We start from the raw sequence: 21,932 nt of genomic DNA, 5'->3' as shown, positions 1-21,932 counted from the left end.
ATAACTTCCTTACTCTTGTACTCTATGCCCCTATTAATAAAGCCCAGGATACTGTATGCTGTATGCTTTATTAACCACTCTCTCAATCTGCGCAAGGGCGGCACAGTGGCGCAGTAGTTAGCACCGCAGCCTCACAGCTCCAGCGACCCGGGTTCAATTCTGGGTACTGCCTGTGTGGAGTTTGCAAGTTCTCCCTGTGTCTGCGTGGGTTTCCTCCGGATGCTCCAGTTTCCTCCCACAGCCAAAAGACTTGCAGGTTAATAGGTAAATTGGCCATTATAAATTGCCCCTAGTATAGGTAGGTGGTAGGGGAATATAGGGACAGGTGAGGATGTGGTAGGAATGTAGGATTAGTATAAATGGGTGGTTAATGGTCGGCACAGACTCGGTGGGCTGAAGGGCCTGTTTCAGTGCTGTATCTCTAAATCAAATCAAAAAATCAAAATCTGTTCTGCCACCTTCTATGACTTATGCAAATATACACCTAGGTCACTCTGCTGCTACAACCCCTTTAGAATTGTACCCTTTATTCTATATTGTCGCTCTATGTTCTTCCTACTAAAATGAATCACTTCACATTTCTCTGCATTGAACTTCATCTGCCACCTGACTGCCCATTTCACCAACTTGTGCATATCCTTTTGAAGTTCCACACTATCCTCCTCACAGTTCACAATGCTTTCAAGTTTAGTGTCATCTGCAAACTTTGAAATTGTGTCCTGTATACCAAGGTCTAGTTCATTAATATATATCAGGAAAAGCAAGGGTCCCAACACTAATCACTGGGGAACTCCACGAAAAACCCTCCTCCAGCCCGAAAATCATCCATTAATTGCAATACTTTGTTTCCTGTCACTCAGTCAATTTCGTATCCATGCTGCTACCGTCCCTTTTACTCCATGAGCTACAAGTTTGTTCACAAGCCTGTTGTGAGGCATTGTATCAAATGCCTTTTGAAAGTCCATGTACACCACATCAACAGTATTGCCCTCATCAACCCTCTCTGTTACCTCCTCAAAAAACTCCAGCAAGTTATTTAAACATGATTTTCCCTTAAGAAATCCATGCTGGGTTTCTTTAATTAACTCACATTTGTCCATGTGACTACTGATTTTGTCCCAAATTATTTTTGCCAGAAGTTTTCCCACCACCGAAGTTAAACTGACTGGCCTGTAGTTGCTGGGCTTATCTTTACACCCTTTTTTGAACAAGGGTGTAATGTTTGCAATTCTCCAGTCCTCTGGCACAACCCCAGAGTCTAAGGAAGACTGAAAAATTATGGCCAGTGCCTCTGCGATTTCCACCCTCACTTCCCTCAGTATCCTTGGATGGATCTCATCCGGCCCTGGTGCTTTATCCACTTTAAGTACATATAGCCTTTCTAATACTTCCTCTTTATCAATTTCGAACCCCTCTAGTGTCTGACTTACCTCCTCTTTCACCATTGCCTGGGTTGCATCTTCTTCCTTGGTAAAGACAGATGCAAAGTATTCACTTAATACCTCAGCTATGCCCTCTGCCTCCACGTGTAAATCCCTTTTCTCATCCCTAATCAGTCCCACTCCTCCTTTTACCACCCTTTTACTATTTATATGCCTATAGAAAACTTTGGGATTTCCTTTAATGCTAGCTGCCAATCTCTCTTCATGCTCTCTCTTTGCTTCTCTTATTTGCTTTTTCACTTCCCCTCTGGACCTTCTATATTCATACTGGTTCTCAATAGTATTTACTACCTGGCATTTGTGATAAGCACACTCTTTCTTTTTTATCTTAATGTCTACCTCTTTTGTCATCCAGGGAGCTGTGGTTTTGTTTGCCTGACTTTTCCCCTTCGAGGGAAAGTACCTTGACTGTGCCCAAACTATGTCGTCTTTGAAGGTAGCCCATTGTTCATCTACCGGTTTTCCTGCCAGCTTTTGACTCCAATTTATTTGCGAGCTCCATTCTTACCACATTAAGTTTGGCCTTCTCCCAGTTAATTATTTTTACCCTGGATTGCTCTTTGTCCTTTTCCATAGTCAGCTTAAACCTTATGATACGATGATCACTATCCCCTAAATGATTTCTGACTGATATTTGATCCACTTGGCCCACCTCATTCCCAAGAACCAGGTCTAGCAGTGCCTCCTTTCTCATTGGACTAACAACATACTGTTGTAGAAAATTTTCCTGAACATACTCTAGGAACTCATGCCCCTCACTGCCCTTTACACTACTATAATTCCAGTCGATGCTGGATAATTAAAGTCTCCCATTATAATTACCCTATAATTTTTGCACCTCTCTGTAACTTCTTTGCAAATCTGTTCCTCCACGTCTTTCCCACTATCTGGTGGCCTATAGACAACACCGAGCAATGTAACTGCACCTTTTTTGTTCCTTAGCTTTAACCAAATTGATTCTGTCCTCAACATCTCTGGGACATCCTTTTTCTCCAGCAATGCAATGCTGTCCTTTGTCAATACCACCACCCCTCCCCCTTTTTTCCCTTTCCTATCTTTCCTGAATACCTTGTATCCAGGAATATTTAACATTTTGAAAAAGGTGTCAAGAAAGTTCTAAAATGTGGCCTGGAGACCAAGGAATTTCATTTGTTCCAGTCACACATCAGTAAACATGTTCTGTTTTAATGCGAACACTGATCCACTTATTATTAACAGTAAGTTGACATATCACACAAAGGAATAGAGTGTGAACACGTATCTTGTAAAATCCCAAAAATATTAAACCCACAAAAGTCTACTTCTTAAATTGTTCTCCACACACTTGTCCACCATACATTTAAAATGTTAAAGAATTTGATATGGTAGATATGGAGAAACTCTGCTGGGGAGTCAAGAATGGGGGAACATAATATTAAAATGAGAGTCATAGAGTGATACAGCACTGAAACAGGCCCTTCGGCCCACCGAGTCTGTGCCAATCATCAACCACCCATTTATACTAATCCTACATTAATCCCATATTCCCTACCTTCCCTCAATTTTCCTACCACCTACCTACACTAGGGATAATTTACAATGGCCAATTTACCTATCAACGTGCAAGCCTTTGGCTGTGGGAGGAAACCGTAGCACCCGACGGAAACCCACGCAGGAGAACTTACAAACTCCACACAGGCAGTACCCAGAACCAAACCAGGGTCTTTGGAGCTGTGAGGCTGTGGTGCTAACCACTGCACCACTGGGCTATTCAGGAGTGAAATCAGGAAGCACTTCTTCACACAAAAGGCAGTGAAAATTTGGATTTTTCTTCACAAAAACTTGTGTACATTGGTATAATTGAAGTTTGTAAGAGTGAGATTGAATAATTTATGGAGCTATGGCGGTTAAATGGAGTTGAGGTCCAGATCAGCCAGCATCTAACTGAATGGTGGAGTAAGCTTGAGCGGTTGAATGGCCTGCTGATGTTCCAATGTTACTATGTCTGCTCTCGAAATCATTTGTTGCATAGGTATCATGAAGATCCCACCTGTCACGAATAAGGCATATACATTTTGTCATATGAACATTAATTTTAATATGTTGCTGAAATGAAGAAATGACTTGTTTAAAGAGATCAGCAGTGGCTGGAAAACATTTGCATACTAAGAGACTGTGCCTGGCGACAATAGAACAGCTCCCTGATCCAATTAACCCAAATGGATTTTGTTCACCAGACATTGAATGTGTAAGAAAGCCAGCATTCCACGGTGTCTGCTAAGATGGAGAATCCACAAACGCAGGAGTTTGTGAAAACAGCTAGTCACATGACTAACCTGCTGGCCCAGGTTTTTGGTTTTGAACTGCTCACAGCACAGTTTGGGTTCAGATTGCAACTGAACTTGGAAGAAGAGAGCCTCTCTCCTGGCTCGCTCTCTCTCGCTCTCTCTCTCTCTCTCATGAATCTCCGGATCCACTGAAGTCACTTAAACCTCAAGAGAGAAAAGATTCCTACATCGAAACAAGTTTTAAAGCATGCACTGGGCCCCAATGAAACGGCAAGAGTTACCTGCAATCAAAAACTCTACATTGAACTCAAAGGACAGTAAATAAATCCCAGCTATTGCCTCAAACCTTTCCCCTTTATTCTTTCTACTTTTCTGTCTCTATCTGCTTGTGTCTTTATCACATATGCATGCTAGCGTGGTCGCATTGTATATTCGTAGTTGTTAATCGAATTAAAGTTTAACATTAATAAACTTCCACCTTTCTTGTTTAAATCTAAGAAAACCTGTCTGGTTGATTTCTTTGCCTTACAATTGGAGAGCAGTGAACAAGGATTCACTGAGCGGGGCAGCTAAAAACACAGTATTTTTTAAATTAAACCTGTTACGGTTAAACCAGGTAAAGGCTGAGAGGGAACCCCTAGATGCCTTTCTCACCTGGTCGTAACAGAGGTCATTAAATTTTTCAGTTAATTTTCATTGTCAACAAAGCACCATCACAATTCAATCCTGGATTTTATACATTACCTCATCCTTCTCCCACCTCTTGCCCTTTTCTGGACTCAGAAAACATTTCAACCTCCAGCTTCATCTCAGACTGGAGCTTGTCTTCCTTATAGGCCAGGAGCAGATCATACTCTTCAGGAGAACGTTTCAATGAGGTGTGGCAGTGAGTTGCGAATATGATACCACAGCCCACAACTTTGCAGCTCGTCCACTTTGTGTGGAGCCACTTTGTGCCATCTGCGGTACTGAACTATGCAGCCCTCCCCCGCCCCCCACCTCCCCCCTCCAAATTGGTTTGGAACTCCTCACGGTGCAAAAGTGCAAAATGGTGAAATGTGGGTTTAGTGGCTCATTCTCGCAAATCACTAAATCCTCCCGCCCAACTTGAACGTAGAATGCAACATTCCTCTTTGATGTAGAAACAGTTACCTTGGGTTTAAATTGTACTGAAATTCATTGGTTCACTGTTTTAACTAACATACTAACTCACAACCTAACACATTCTATATAGAGGACACAAGAATTGAATACCATCATGGTGCTTAGAATGCTATTTCAGTTCCCTTTGCATTTAGCAGTAGCAGATCAGTATACTCACCATCCTGTATTTGAGCACATATTTTAGGATTGGTGATCCACCATCATCTTGCTTCGTCACAACCAGCTTATAGTTCTTGCTGCTGCCACTGTGTCCCTGCACTGTAGGAGGACTGGGCTCTTCTATGAATAGAAAAAGAGACATGAATTTTAATTAGGGGATGGAGCACGGAGCTTTTGGAGCTCTCCGTATTTTCATGTTATACTGAGATTGTAAATATATTGTGCCCTGAGCATGATTTTTTTTTAAAAGGCACTCAGAGACATCATCGATCTTGTGATTGCTAACAATTAATCCATTTTGGCATCCATTATGGTAATACTGCCTGCTTATTCCTCTGTGAAGCTTCAACTTCCACCCAAGATTTGGCTTCTTTTCTCAAATTTTTTGTTGTAAGAAGTTCCATAGGTGTCAAAATGTTACAAGTATCATTAGCAATGGCTGGGAAAAATGTCCTCCAAACACATATATCCTTCTGTCACATTGCACATTAGTATAGCTATGCACTGATTCAGAACTAATGGATGGTGACATGAACAGGGTTTAACTCCTGCACTTGGGTAGAGGAAATATCATTGCATAATAATCTCATTCAATGGAATAGCTTTGGTTGTGGACTATTCAATGTTTACATCAGCAACAACTCCTGCCACACAATGAAAGAATGCAGGTTTTTCAGCTACGATTGAGCTCTGAGTCCCTACGCAGCATCAGGCTTTAGTCGGATAGAGAGATTTAATATAAAATTCCATTGGAAAATTTCCACATGTCCTTCATTCCCACTGTCTAGGTTCAAGAGGACCAACTTTCTTCCCATCCACTTCCTAAGATACAATTGTAATGGGCCTATCCACTTCTCATTCAAATTGCACTGTATAGAATTAAATTGAACAAACCACTACTCCTTCAAAGCCTATTGTGCAGATTCCAATGGATCAAACCCTTCTAATTCAATACCAAACATAGAATAATGGCTTGGAGTTTGTGGTCAGCAGTGAAGCAAGGGCGCTCGCCACTGACTTGCAAGGTAAGCCTAGCTGGGAGATCTAGTAATCTCTTGTGCGAATTTCACCTCTATCGCCGTGCAGTATTACTGCAACTGATTACAGCATTATTTCCTGGGGGATTCCCAGCATGGAGCTGCAGTGATGTCATCAAGCTGTCCAAGCAGCCAATTATATTGATGAATTTTCACAGATAGCCAACCAGGAAAGGAAAAGAACTGAAATAAAATCTCATTTAATATTTTTTTTACATAGAGCAAATTAAAGATTGGGGCATACACATAGGGTGAAGGTAGAAGCTGAAATATTCAGAAAAAACTTGAAAAAAATGATTATTACAAAAATTTGTTAAAAAACTCTACTAATTAATCATAATGGAGACATTTAACAACACCCCACAAATTTTAAATTATTTTTCAGGGCTAGTTCTGTTGTTCAGCAATAATTATCAATCACATCACCGTTAAAACTGTAGTTACACCTGACTGAACAAGGTATAACTTTTTATGGGGTTTCTAATGGCACTGTGGGAACGGGAAAGTTGTGAAGATCTCGCTGATTTCAGTGGGAGGAGCCATAGCGCAGCCTGTGGCGGAGCCCTGAATGATAGACTGCAACTTCAGGATTTCCACATTCATGGGCGGCGCAGTGGCGCAGTGGTTAGCACCGCAGCCTCACAGCTCCAGCGACCCGGGTTCAGTTCTGGGTACTGCCTGTGCGGAGTTTGCAAGTTCTCCCTGTGACCGCATGGGTTTCCACCGGGTGCTCCGGTTTCCTCCCACAGCCCAGGACTTGCAGGTTGATAGGTAAATTGGCCATTGTAACAAAAACAAGAAATGCTGGATTCACTCAGCAGGTCTGGCAGCATCTGTGGAAAGAGAAGCAGAGTTAACGTTTCGGGTCAGTGACCCTTCTTCGGAACGTAAATTGCCCCTAGTGTAGGTAGGTGGTAGGAGAATGGTGGGGATGTGGTAGGGAATATGGGATTAATGTAGGATTAGTATAAATGGGTGGTTGATGGTCAGCACAGACTCGGTGGGCCGAAGGGCCTGTTTCAGTGCTGTATCTCTAAATAAAATAAATAAATCTGTGCATGCCCTATGTCCTGAAGAGGCAGTCCATTTTAGCGGGATAATGACGGCAGACACTCCTCTTGCAAAACCCGGCCCAAAATTGCACAGAGGTTACAAGGTATTGAGTTAAATGGACCAAATCCCTTCCCATTAGTTTCCATCCAATGCATCCATATTTCATTGCGCAATGCACTAAATACCATTGACTTACTGCCAAATAAAATCTCAAGATGGCAGCACATTTCAGTAAACTAATCAACTTTGTGTAAAGTGTATTTTCCTGATGCTTTTTCTATTGTTTTCTATTCAGCTTGAAGCACTGAACAATGAACAATTCAATGGGCTGTGATACAAAGATTTACAAATTAACTGCTTTTATCTGCAATTGATATAAGGTCTGATCCCTGCAGACCATTATTTTTGCAATGCAGTACTCGCTCATTAACATTGAACAGACTTCAGATTTGTTAGATACATGCAATTTCATCAGATGCACAGCAGAACACAACAATAGAATTGTTATGCTTGATTATGTTGGCAGTAATGGTGTTTTTCTTTTACAACCAACTGAATAGGCAATGTATGCTCACTCCAGCAATTGAGTAAGAAGGAAGGTAAGTAGTTACTTGTCTCTACTAGATCCCACTGCAAACAGAAGAGGAGCAATGTTGCTATATAACAGCAACTCTAAAGTCAGTACCAGGGAGAGAGAAAGAGAGAGAGAGAGAGAGAGAGAGAGAGACCCAGGCCTTAGCCTCTGTTCAACAGTTCAATACAAAACCAGCACTATACAGGATGGACCAAGAGAAAGAGAGAGGAAAGGGTCCAGGAGGGAGCTGCAGCCACAAACTAAAGAAAGAAAAGGAAGACTTGCATTATGCAACCCTTTTGAACAACCTCAGGATGTCCCTGTCATAGCCAGAGAACCTCTTCCCACTCCCACACTGTTACCTCTTGGGTAGCTATGCTTGGCCACTTCCTATTGTACATCTACATGCTGCCCCTCAGCAATATCATTCAAAAACACAATGTCAGTTTCCACATGTATGCTGATGACACTCAGTTTCACTGCACCACCACCTCACCTGGAACCTCCACTTGCTCGGATTTGTCAGTCGGCTTGTCCAACATCCAGTACTGGATGAGCTGAAATTTCCTCCAATTAAACATTGAGAAGACTTGTGCCATTGTCTTCGATCCCCGTCACAAACTATGTTCCTTAGCAACTCCATCCCCATCCGCCTATCTGAGGCTGAACCAAGCCAAACACAACCTTAAGCGTTCTATTTGACACTGAGCTGAGCTTCTGACTCCATATCCTCTCCATCACCAAAGCTACCTACTCCAATCTCAGTAACATCCCTCCTCCCGCCACTTCAGCTCATCTGCTGTTGAAACTCTCATCCATACCTTTTTACTTTTAGATGCGACTATTCTGATGTTTTCCTGGCTAGCCTCCCACCTTGTTCCCTCTATGGACTTCAGCCCATCCAAAACTCTGCTGCCTGTATCAAAACTCACACTAAGTCCCATTCACCCATCAGCCCTGTGCTCGGCTCCCAATCTGGCAATGCCTCAGTGTTAAAATTCTCATCCTTGTTTTTAACTCCCTCCATGACCTCACCATTCCCTATCTCTATAACCTCCTCCATCCCTACAATCCTTTGCGATCTCTGCATAGAAATAGAAAATACAGCACAGAACAGGCCCTTCGGCCCACGATGTTGTGCCGATCCTTTGTCCTCTGTCAAGGACAATTTAATCTATACCCCATCATTCTCCTTTATCCATATACCTATCTAAAAGCCGTTTGAAAGTCCCTAAAGTTTCTGACTCAACAACTTCCCCAGGCAAGGCATTCCATGCCCCGACCACTCTCTGCAATTCTGGCCTCTTGCAAATCCTTGTCTTCTTTTGTTTCATCTTTGGCAGCATGCCATCAACTGCTTAGACTCTAACCTTTGGAATTCCCTTCCTAAACCTCTCTGCCTGTCTACATCTCTCTAAGACAATCCTTAAAAGCTACCTCTTTGACCAGGTGTTTGGCCACATGTCCTAATAACACTTCATATGACCTAGTGTCAAATTTGGTTCGATAATCACTCTTGGGAAGCATCTTGGGATGTTTTAGTATGTTAAAGGTGCTATATAAATGCAAGTTGTTGTTGTTGGCCCAAAGTACTTTACAGCCAATGAACTATTTTTGAAGTGTAGTCACCATAGTAATGTAGGGAACATGCCGAACAATTTGAGCAAAGCATCATCCCACAAACATCCATGTTATAATGACCAAATTACCTGCTGGTTCATGGATTAATATTAGCCAGTACACAGGGGAGAATTCCATGCTCTTCTGCAAAATAGTAAAATGGGATTTTTTACACCCACCTGAAAGAGCAGATGGGTACTCAGTTTAACGTCTCTTCTGAACGACGGCACCTGCGACAGCACTCCGAGTATGGCACTGTAAGTGCCAGTTTAGATTTTGTGCTCAGGTCTTTGGAGTGTGGCTTGAATCCACAACCTTCTGCTGCAGAGGAGAGAGCACTACTGAGCTACGGCTAATTGAAACAAGTACAAGGACCGTGTGACAGGCCAGGGCTGGAGCCAGTTTTCAGTTCCTTCTTATGTATTCCTCCACCCCCACTCGCTTCTTTCAGATTACGTCCTAGTAACTTTGGGATATACATTAGTGGAACCATATGCTGAGTTTTTGTCAAGAGAAAAGGTTATCTATCAGGAGGAGCTGCATTACAAAGTAGGTGCATTACAAAGCTCCTGGAAATCAGGTACAGACTAAACTTTGTGGCTGAAACATAATCGCATGATTTAATTACTCAACAGAGAATGAGAAAAGTAGAAATTAAAAATGTCTGGTTAATTCATCTCCTGAAGCAATTCTCAGGAACAAAGGCAAAAACCACAGGAGGTCTAAGTCTTATTTCACCAAATTAGGAGACTGCTGGAGAGACTAATCACTTATGACAATTAATTATCGTTCTGTCCACAGAGACACAATTGTGTGGTAAATTTTTCAGTGTAGGGTCTGTTGCCAACACCTGATATAGTAATTAGAATCTGCATATTGAAGTGGTAGATAAACTTCAGGGAATGAATTCCATTCAAATGCCAACATATTTGTTGTTTTATTTTCTTTATTTAAGTTATTTTCTCTCTCTCGCCACTCTTTCCCCACCCAATTTTTCGCTCATCCCAGGTCACTAATTGTATCTAAGGTGGCAGCCAGGTAACCTAAAATTAGGCTTGCAGCAGAGCTACTTTGAGTCAGGCCTCTTAACCCCCTCCCCCATTCCCCGATCACCTCTCATACTCTTTCTTTCCTTGTCTCTTGCTTTCCACTGGAAGATATGACTGATTCTCCAGAGTGAAAGGGTTAGAATTAGCAATTCAGAGAAGAGGCAGATCAAAATCAAAACTACATCTTCACCGCTTTCCAACTTGTTCAATGTCAGGTTGCCTCTGTCGGTAGCACTCTAGCTCTGGGTTCAAGAATTATGGGTGAGTCCCATTCCAGGATCATTGCAGACTGGCATCTCTGTTTAATACTGAATGAGTGTTGCATTATTGGAGATGCTAAGCGTACATGTGATTTCAAAGCAAGCGCCCTGCTCTGTTACCCAACACATTAGCTTGGACTAAGGTATGCGTGAACATTGGAGCAAAAGGGTGAGTAAGAGAAAGGGCAGAATGGAAGGCAAGAGAAAAAGAAAGAACTTGTATTTATATAGCACCTTTCAGAACCACAGGACGTCCCAAAGCGTTTTACAGTCAATTAAATATTTTTTGAAATAAATACGGAAAGTGCTGGAATGACTCAGCAGGTCAGGCAGCATCTGTGGAGAGAGAAGCAAAGTTAACGATTCAGGTCTGTGACCTTCCGTCAGAACTGGCAAAGGTTAGAAAAGGATTAGGTTTTAAGCAAGTGAAGGGGGTGGCGGTGGGGGGGGGGGGGCGCTGGTGAGGAAGAGAACAAAAGGAGAGGTGTGTGATAGGGCAGAGGGCAGGAGAGATTAATTAACAAAGCTGTCCTGGGACAAAGGCAAAGAGTGTGTTTATGCTTGTGCTGAAAAACAAAGCATTAGTCCAGAGTCTTTGTCCCAGGACAGCTTTGTTATTTAATCTCTCCTGCCCTCTGCCCTATCAAACACTTCCCCTTTTGTTCTCTTGCCCCCCACCCCCCGCCCCCCCACCACCCCCATCAGAAACTCTTTGCTCAGCATGATAAAGCCACCTTCAAATGGCTCGGAACGCAGACGGTCAATCCGACTGCTCACCGCCTCTGGTCCAGTACACCTACTCAGCATCTATGCTCCAACACTCTGCTTCCCACCTGAAGATAAAGACCAATTCTACGAGGAACTCCATAATATCATTAGTAGCATTCCTAATACCGAACATTTGTTCCTGCTGGGGGACTTTAATGCCAGGGTTGGGGCCGACCATGACTCATGGCCCTCCTGCCTTGGGCGCTATGGCATTGGAAGGATGAATGAGAATGGACAGAGACTGCTTGAGTTGTGCACCTACCACAACCTCTGCATCACCAACTCGTTCTTTCATACTAAACCCTGTCACCAGGTTTCATGGAGGCACCCAAGATCACGTCGTTGGCACCAGCTGGACCTCATCGTCACAAGGCGAGCCTCTATAAACAGTGTCCAAATCACACACAGCTTCCACAGTGCGGACTGCGACACCGACCACTCCGTGGTGTGCAGCAAAGTTAGACTCAAACCAAAGAAGCTGCATCACTCCAAGCAGAAGGGCCGCCCGCGCATCAACACTAACAGAATTTCTTATCCACAACTGTTACATAAGTTTCTAAATTCACTTGAAAAAGCCCTTCAAAACACTCCTACAGGGAATGCAGAGACCAAGTGGGCCCAAATCCGAGATGTTATCTATGACTCAGCAATTACCACCTATGGCAAATGTGAGAAGCAGAATGCAGACTGGTTTCAATCTCACTTTGAAGAGCTGGAACCTGTCATAGCCGCTAAGCGCATTGCACTGTTGAACTACAAGAAATCCCCCAGCGAGTTAATATCCGTAGCACTTAAAGTAGCCAGAAGCGCTGCACAAAGAACAGCCAGGCGCTGTGCAAATGACTACTGGCAACACCTATGCAGTTGTATTCAGCTGGCCTCTGACACCGAAAACATCAGGGGAATGTATGATGGCATTAAGAGAGCTTTTGGGCCAAACCATCAAGAAGATTGCCCCCCTCAAATCTAAATCAGGGGACACGATCACTGACCAACGCAAGCAAATGGACCGCTGGGTGGACCACTACCTAGAACTGTACTCCAGGGAAAATGTTATCACTGAGACCGCCCTCAATCCAGTCTCTGCCAGTCATGGATGAGCTGGACGAACAGCCAACAAAATCGGAACTCAGTGATGCCTTTAATTCTCCAGCCAGTGGAAAAGCCCCTGGAAAGGACGGCATTACCCCTGAAATAATCAAGAGTGCCAAGCCTGCTATACTCTCAGCACTCCATGAACATCTTTGCCTGTGCTGGGATGAGGGAGCAGTACCACAGGACATGCGCGATGCCAATGTCAACACCCTCTATAAGAACAAGGGTGACCACGGTGACTGCAACAACTACTGTGGAATCTCCCTGCTCAGCATAGTGGGGAAAGTCTTCACTCGAGTCTTTTTAAACAGACTCCGGAAGCTGGCTGAGTGTGTCTACCCTGAGGCACAGTGCGGCTTTCGAGCAGAGAGATCAACCATTGACATTCTGTTCTCCCTTCGCCAGCTACAGGAGAAATGTCGTGAACAACGGATGCCCCTCTATGTTGCTTTCATAGATCTCACCAAAGTCTTTGACCTCGTCAGCAGACGTGGTCTCTTCAGACTACTAGTAAAGATCGGATGTCCACTAAAGCTGCTAAGTATCATCACCTCATTCCATGACAATATGAAAGGCACAATTCAGATAGCGGTGCCTCATCAGACCCCTTTCCTATCCTGAGTGGCGTGAAACAGGGCTGTGTTCTCGCACCTACACTGTTTGGGATCTTCTTCTCCCTGCTGCTCTCACATGCGTTCAAGTCTTCAGAAGAAGGAATTTTCCTCCACATAAGATCAGATGGCAGGTTGTTCAACCTTGCCCGTCTTAGAGCAAAAACCAAAGTACGGAAGATCCTCATCAGGGAACTCCTCTTTGCTAACAATGCTGCATTAACATCCCACACAGAACAGTGTCTGCAGAGACTCATCGACAGGATTGTGGCTGCCAGCAACAAATTTGGCCAAACCATCAGCCTCAAGGAAGCGAACATCATGGGACAGGACATCAGAAATGCTCCATCCATCAATATCGGCGACCACGCTCTGGAAGTGGTTCAAGAGTTCACCTACCTAGGCTCAACTATCACCAGGAACCTGTCTCTCGATGCTGAAATGCGCATGGGAAAGGCATCCGCTGCTATGTCCAGACTTGCCAAGAGGGTGTAGGATAATGGCACACTGACACGGAACACAAAAGTCCGAATGTATCAAGCCTGTGTCCTCAGTACCTTGCTCTGCAGCAGTGAGGCCTGGACAACGTATGTCAGCCAAGAGCGACGTCTCAATTCATTCCATCTTTTCTGCCCCCAGAGAATCCTTGGAATCAGGTGGCAGGACTGTATCTCCAACGCAGAAGTCCTCGAGGCCGCCAACACCCACAGCATATACACCCTACTGAGCCAGCGGCGCTTGAGATGGCTTGGCCATGTGAGCCGCATGGAAGAAGGCAGGATCCCCAAGGACGCATTGTACAGCGGGCTCGTCACTGGTATCAGACCCACTGGCTGTCCATGTCTCTGCTTTAAAGACGTCCGCAAATGCGACATGAAGCCCTGTGACATTGATCACAAGTCGTGGGAGTCAGTTGCCAGTGATCGCCAGAGCTGGCGGGCAGCTATAAAGGCGGGGCTAAAGAGTGGCGAGTCGAAGAGACCTAGCAGTTGGCAGGAAAAAAGACAGAAGTGCAAGGAGAGAGCCAACTGTGCAACAGTCCCGACAAACAATTTTATCTGCAGCACCTGTGGAAGAGTCTGTCACTCTAGAATTGGCCTTTATAACCACTCCAGGCTGCTTCACAAACCACGGACCGCCTCTTGGCGCTTACCCATTGTCTCTCGAGACAAGGAGGCCAAAGAAGAAGCAAAGGAAGGAGGAGTGGATGACAATCAAGAGAGGGAAAGAGGAAAGTGAAAAAGAGATGGAACTCCACGTCAATGGATGGACTCTCCATGATCCAATTCCCAGGTCATGATGTTTCCAGGGATGAAAATGCATTTGTCTGTATAATCATTGTACTTAAGAAGTAACCCACTGTGTGTAAACTGCTTTGAAGCATGTATAATAAGGTGGTATACATGTACAAGTCTTTCCTTTTTTAACATTCTCCACTTTACATCTACTCTATGAGCAATGTGGAGGAGCAGAAGATGTAACCCGGGTCTGCCTCTCCAACCACAGCCTTGTGTTCGAATGAGCTATGATCTACCTGCATATGGCCATGTATCTGCTCTAGTTCAGCAACTTACTGTTTGTGGAGGGGAATGGGCAGAGATTGTTGGCAGTGAATAGCCCAGATAGTGCTGTCAGTTTCTTATTAAAAGGTGCATACAACTGAGATACAATGAATAACTGAGGTGGGTGTTAATTCTGCGGAATATTAACTAATTGATTTTGTCAGTGCCTTAATTATCGAATCTAAATCCAATTATTTGGACTGACATTCATTGTTTATGGAGGAAGAAAGAAAACAGAGGTTGAGGGATGTCTCAGTAGCAGAGACAGGCAGGGAGGAAATAGAATGAGGAAAAAGTAATGAACTGAGAAAGGAAGCAAATGAGGAAATTATTGCGGAACTAAGAGAAAAAAAATGTACATGTCATGGAGGGAACTGTAGGGTCATTTTCATTTTGATGAGCTATAAGTGGGCTGAATGACCTTCCTCATCTGCAAGAGAGGGAAAAGGAGAAGAGGGAGATACAGGGAGAGAGAAAGAAAGAGGAGGTTGACATGGGATGGATGCAGGAAAAGTAGAGGGGTAAAAGGGAGAGGCGAATATAGGGAGAGGAGTGAGAGAGAGATGAAAAGAGAATGAGAGGTTCACTGAGAAAAGATAGAGAGTAAGGGTCAGAGAGGGAAAAAAGGGAGAAAGTAAATTGTAGTCACATCTATCATGATCTCAGGATGTCTCATGTGTTTTTTTTAATGTTGCCAATGAACTACATTTGAAGTGTAGTCACTATTGTAATGTAGGAAATGAGGTAAACAATTTGGGCACAGCAAGCTCCCACAAGCAGCAATGAGATAAATGACCAAATGTGCTTCAATGATGTTAGCTGAGGGATAAATGTTGTCACAGGGAAACTCCCTGGCTTTTCTTTGTATAGAATCGTAGAAGCATAGAATGGTTAGAGCACAGAATGAGGCCATTTGGCCCATTAATTCAGCGCCACCTCTTTGGCTGGAACAATTCAGTTCGTCCCACTTCCCCATTCTTTCCCTGTAAAATTCTTTCTGCAAAATTTTTATCTTCAGGTGCTTATCCAATTCCCTTTTGAAAGCCACGCTTGAATCTGCTTCCACCGCAATGTGAGATCGGAATTCCTCCCCCCCACCCCACTCCCAAAAGTCCAGTTAAAACTGGACTTTGTGGAGTATGGGGAAGGAACCCCAACCCCCACGGACACTAGTATTGTGAATAAGAGCTAAGCCTCAACACAAAGCACAAAGAGGCATGCTGCATTCCGATGAGGCATCCCAACATCACAACAGAACTGATACTGTTAAAGGACTGGAATTTGGGATATTATCATAGTGACATAGGATAAGTTAAGTAATTGGGGAGGCCATTGTTGCAGCTAACTGGCTCCAGAGCACAGCATTCACTCCTGTCAAAACAGGAGAGAAACCTCTTTCATGGATATTAGCTTTGGAGCCTGGATTACCTCACTTTGGTGGAGTTCATTGTTCTCGGTCAGGGAAATCACATCAGCACTAAGTGGATCTGTCTGGACCAGTCAGGTAACAGAGGAAAAAGATTAAAAGGTTATAAATGCTGACCATCCAGCAGGATGTCTTCAGGAGATGTGTTCATGATATTTCGATAAGTATCATCAGAAAAAGGGCAAGATCGAAGGGTTTGGCACTGCAGTTATGTGAAGAAGGACGAGGATTGGTCATCCCAGGTCTAGGCCTACAATGGTAATGACCAGCCTTGTGGGTGATTGTAAGTTTTTCAGTCAAATCTTGAAGGGGTTTGTACCGTGGGGGCTGCAGTCGAGAAGGAGGGTCAGGAACGGTCAACCTGGCTCGTGGACCTACAATTCTCACCGGAAGGGCCAACCGCATGGACGATTGTAAGTTATCAGCCAAATTCAAGGTGCATTTGGGGCCAAGAGTTTTAAAACAATTTTAAATGTAGCAACCAAATCGTGGGAGGGTTTGGGTTTTGAACTGAGTGAATTTGTGGCAGAAACGTGGGTTTTTTTTTTAAAAGGTTTAAATTAGTTTAGAGGTTTTTGTAACAGGGTGTTAGGAGGGTTTTTGTGTTTTTTTTAAGTAAACACATATGTGGTTCAGCCTCATCCTGTGTCGTGTCCAATTTTGTTCTTGTAATTCCCAAAGTCCAAGAACTGGGGTGGCACAGTGGCACAGTGGTTAGCACTGCAGCCTCACAGCTCCAGTGACCCGGGTTCAATTCTATGTCCTGCCTGTGTGGAGTTTGCAAGTTCACCCTGTGTCTGCGTGGGTTTTCTCCGGGTGCTCCGGTTTCCTCCCACAGCCAAAAGACTTGCAGGTTGATAGGTAAATTGGCCATTATAAATTGCTCCTAGTATAGGTAGGTGGTAGGGGAATATAGGGACAGGTGAGGATGTGGTAGGAATATGGGATTAGTGTAGGATTAGTATAAATGGGTGGTTGATGGTTGGCACAGACTCGGTGGGCCACAGGGCCTGTTTCAGTGCTGTATCTCTAAATCAAAATCAAATCAAACTGTAGTAAGGGGGTATGGGAACGGAACATCTTACAACACTCTCAGCAGTGCATTCCAGATCCTAACCATTCACTGCGTAAATTTTTTTTTCCCCACATCGCTGTTCGTTCTTTTTCCAATTACCTTAAATTGGTGCCTGCTGGTTCTCAGCCCCTCTGTCAATGGGAACAGTTTCTCTTCACCTACTCTGTCTAGACCCCTCATGATTTTGAACACCTCTAACAAATCTCCTCTCGACCTTCTCTTCTCTAAGGAGAACAATTCCCACTTCTTCAATCTACCCTCATAACTGAAGTCTCTCATTCCTGGAACCAATCTCATAAATCTTTCTGCACCCTCACTAAAGTCTTCACATCCTTCCTAAAGTGTGGTGCCAGAACTGAACAGTTGAGGCCGAACGAGTGTTTCATAAAGGTTCACTATAACTTCCTTGCTTTTGTACTCTATACCTTGATTTATAAAGCCCAGGATCCCCCTGCCATATTAATGTCTTTTTCAACCTGCTGTGCCCTGATTTGTGCACATACACACCCAGGTCTCTCTTCCTGCGCCCCCTGAGAATTGTATCCTTTAGTTTATATTGCCTCTCCTCGTCTTACTACAAAAATGCTTCATCTCACACTTCTCTGCATTAAATTTCATCTGTCACGTATTCGCCCATTCCACCAGCCTGTCTCTGTCTTGAAGTCTATCACTATCCTCCTCACAGTTCACAATACATCTAAGACTTGTGTCATCTGAAAATATTGAAATTGTGCCCTGAAAACCCAAGTCTAAGCCATTAATAAATATCAAGAAAAGCAGTGGTCCTAGGACTGACCCCTGCAGAACACTATTATATACCTTCCACCAATCCAAAAAAATGAGTTTAACACTATGCTTTGTTTCCTGTCACTCAGCTAACTTCATATCCAATCCACTATTATTCCTTTTATTCCATGGGTGTCAACTTTGTTGACAAGCCTATTATCATAGAATCATAGAAAGTTTACAGCATAGAAAGAGGCCACTTGGCCAATCATATCTTCACTGGCCAAAGAAAAAGAGCCACCCAGTCTAATCCCATGTTCCAGCATTTGGTCCATAGCCCTGCAGGTTTTCTGCCTCTACTACCCTTTCAGGCACTGAGTTCCAGTCCCCCACCATCATCTGGGTGGAAAAGGTTTTCCTCATCTCCCCTCTAATCCTTCTACCAATCACTTTAATTCTATGCCCCCTAGTCACTGACCTCTCTGCTAAGGTAAACAGGCCCTTTCCATCCACTCTAACAAGGCCCCTCACAATTTTGCACATCCCAATCAAATCTCCCCTCAGCCTCCTCTGTTCCAAGGAGAACAACCCCAGCCTTTCCAATCTTTCCTCATAGCTGCAATTTTCCAGTCCTGGCAAAATCCTCGTAAATCTCCTCTGTACCCTCTCTAGTGTAATTACATCCTTTCTGTAATGAGGTGACCAGAACTGCACACAGTACTCAAGTTGTGGCCTAACTAATATTTTATATAGTTCCAACAGTTATATAGTTCCTCCCTATTCCTACATTCAATGCTCGGCTAATAAAGGAAATGATTCCATATGCCTTCTTAACCACCTTATTGACCTATCCTGCTACCTTCAAGGATATGTGGACATTCACTCCAAGGTCCCTCACTTCCTCTACACCTCTCAGTATTCTCCTATTAACCGTGTATTCTCTTGCCCTGTTTGACCTCCCCAAATGCATCATCTCACACTTCTCTGGGTTAAATTCCATTTGCCACTTTTCTGCTCACCAGACTAATCCATTGATATCTTCCTGCAGTCTCCAGCTATCCTCCTCATTATCAATCATGCGGCCAGTTTTTGTGTCGTCTGCAAACTTCTTGATCATTCCCCCTACATTTATGTCCAAATTGTTAATATATAACACAAAAAGCAGGGGACCTAGTACTGAGCCCTGCGGAACACCACTGGAAACTGCCCTCCAGTCGAAAAACACCCGTCAACAATTACCCTTTGTTTTCTGTCGCTGAGCCAATTTTGTATCCAGCTTGGCACATTTTCTTAGATCCCATGGGCCTTTTTTAAAAAACCAGTCTGCTATGTGGGACCTTGCCAAAAGCTTTGCTAAATTCCATGTAGACCACATCAAGTGCACTACCCTCATCAATCATCAAAAGTTCAATCAAGTTAGTCAGACACAATCTTCCCTTAACAAATCCACGCAGACTATCCTTGATTAATCCGTGCCTTTCCAAGTGACAGTTTATTCTGTCTCTCAGAATTGATTCCAATAATTTGCTCAGGACCAAGGTTAGACTGACTGGCCTGTAATTAATCGGTCTATCCCTCGCTCCCTTTTTAAACAAAGGTACAACGTTAGCAGACCTCCAATCCTCTGGCACCACACCTGTATCCAGTGAGGATTGGAAAATGATGGTCAGACCTTCCGTTATTTTCTCCCTGGCTTCTTTTAACAGCCTGGGTACGTTTCATCCGGCCTTGGTGATTTATCCATAAGGATGCTAATCCCCTTAATACTTCCTCTCTCTATGTTTATCACATCCAATATTTCACACTCCTCCTCCTTAACCACAATGCTTGCATCATCCCCCTCTTTTGTGAAGACAACCGCAAAGAATTCATTAAGAACCATACTCATATCTTCTACCTCCACACATAGGTTACCTTTTTGGTCTTTTATGGGCCCTCTTTTTCCTTAGTTATTGTCTTACTCTTAATGTAATTATAAAACATTCTCCTTGATTATATTTGCCAATATTCTTTCATGCCCTCTCTTTGCTTTCCTCATTTCCTTGTTTTATTATATGGCACCTTATCAAACACAGGGGCGGCACAGTGGCGCAGTGGTTAGCACCGCAGCCTCACAGCTCCAGGGACCCGGGTTTGATTCCGGGTACTGCCTGTGTGGAGTTTGCAAGTTCTCCCTGTGTCTGCGTGGGTTTTCTCCGGGTGCTCCGGTTTCCTCCCACAAGCCAAAAGACTTGCAGGTTGATAGGTAAATTGGCCATTATAAATTGTCACTAGTGTAGGTGGGTGGTAGGGAAATATAGGGACAGGTGGGGATGTTTGGTAGGAATATGGGATTAGTGTAGGATTAGTATAAATGGGTGGTTGATGTTCGGCACAGACTCAGTGGGCCGAAGGGCCTGTTTCAGTGCTGTATCTCTAATCTAAAAAAAAAACCTTTTGTAAGTCCATATATACCACATCAAACATGTTACCCTCATCAACCCTCTCTGTTAACTCATCAAAAAACTCAATCAAGTTAGTTAAACATAATTTGCCTTTAACAAATCCATGCTGGCTTTCCTTACCTCATCCACCTTGTCAAAGTGACGGTTAATTTTGTCCCAGATTGCCATTTCTAAATGTTTTCCCACCATCGAGGTTAAACTAACTGCCCTGTATTTGCTGGGTTTATCCTGACACTCTTTTTTAAACAACAGTGTAATATTTGCAATTCTCCAGTTCTCTGGCACCACCCATGTATCTAAGGAAGATTATGGCAAATACCTCCACAATTTCTACCCTTATTTCCCTCTGCATCGTTGGATGCATGCCATCTGGTCCTGATGACTTATCAACTTTAAGTACAGTCAGCCTTTCTAAAATCTCCTCTTCATCAGTTTTTAGCCCATGCAGTATCTCAATTACATCCTTCTTCACTATGAAAAGTGCTACTGGATCTTTTATGTCCACAGACGGGTTCGGTTTAGAATCACAACTTAGAGACGATGTCTCCAATAGTACAGTGCTGCCTCTATCTTTCACTGGAGAGCCAGGACAGATTACGTGCTCAGGTCTCTAAGAGTGGCACTTCATCCATCCTGGGGCTTTCTGACACAAAGCTGCAAGCTAATGGGAGGGGAGAAGGTGATATGGGAGGGTGGGTGGGAGAAAAGGGTGAGTGTGGTTAAGTAGTAAAGGAAAAGGTGAGGATAACTTGGGGAGAGAAAAAAGGAGATCGGTGAGCAAAAGATTGAGAAGGAAACAATTGCAAGAAAAGCAGAGGAGCAATTGTTTAAAGAAGACACACTGCAAGATGTTCAGTTCTGTTTCAGAAGGTTGATGTACCTCACTGAAGGATAACTGTAGACTGCTTTGTTAAAAATACCAATTAGCAATTGAAGAACTGATGGTAAGGAGTGCAAACCTTCCCTTCAAACAAACTGCTGCAGCAGAACTTTCATCTCAACAGTGACAGTGTAAAAACTTTTCAATTTCTTTTGACACCTTAAACGCTGTACATCTGCAAGAATTGCATTGTTGTAAACAGCACAGATGCAAGAAAAAATATCATGGAGCACTTATATTGAGTTTTCACTGGGTTTGAAGTCCTGGAGAACCGAGAAAGATTATCACTAGGGGATAAACAAGACAACTTCACAATGGCACCATAAATCATTAAAGAGAAATATAGGAAAAGTTGCACTCGGGAGATTCCTGGTGGGATCTTTACTTTCCATTCAGTGGAAAAGGAGGTGGGTAAAAAAAGAAATTGATTTTCTCATTGAAGTTTTGTGGAAGCAAAGAATCAATATTTGCCACCACACTTAATTGGTTTTCGGGAGAGCAATGGGAAGAAACAGCTCTTGTTAAAGCCAAAAGATTCTGGGGAGTTGCAAACTCAGAATTCCCATGTACACCACACTCTTCACCCCCATTTACTTTAGTTGGTACAAATGCTGCCTTGCTCAGTGGGTAACCCTCTGCTTCTGCACCAGCAGGTTGCACGTACAGGTCCCTACTCCAGAAAGTTGAGCACAAAATCCCGATAACATGGAGGAGGTGGGC

General features: G+C 43.6%; 1 protein-coding gene across 3 annotated transcripts in view; it reads right to left on the bottom strand.

The window, feature by feature from the left end:
* Positions 1–21,932, bottom strand: part of LOC137374715 (neural cell adhesion molecule 2-like) — a 1,514,570-nt gene that overhangs the window by 177,902 nt on the left and 1,314,736 nt on the right. For all 3 annotated transcript variants that reach the window (XM_068041260.1, XM_068041261.1, XM_068041262.1), the window contains one exon: positions 5,031–5,152. In XM_068041260.1, coding sequence (XP_067897361.1) covers positions 5,031–5,152 — 122 coding nt within the window. The remainder of the gene's footprint in view (positions 1–5,030; positions 5,153–21,932) is intronic.

Source organism: Heterodontus francisci, chromosome 10 (genome assembly GCF_036365525.1).
Source record: "Heterodontus francisci isolate sHetFra1 chromosome 10, sHetFra1.hap1, whole genome shotgun sequence".
Classification (NCBI taxonomy): Eukaryota; Metazoa; Chordata; class Chondrichthyes; order Heterodontiformes; family Heterodontidae; genus Heterodontus; species Heterodontus francisci.
The sequence above is the reverse complement of the archived record's forward strand: the minus strand, read 5'-3'. Positions and strand labels throughout refer to the sequence as shown.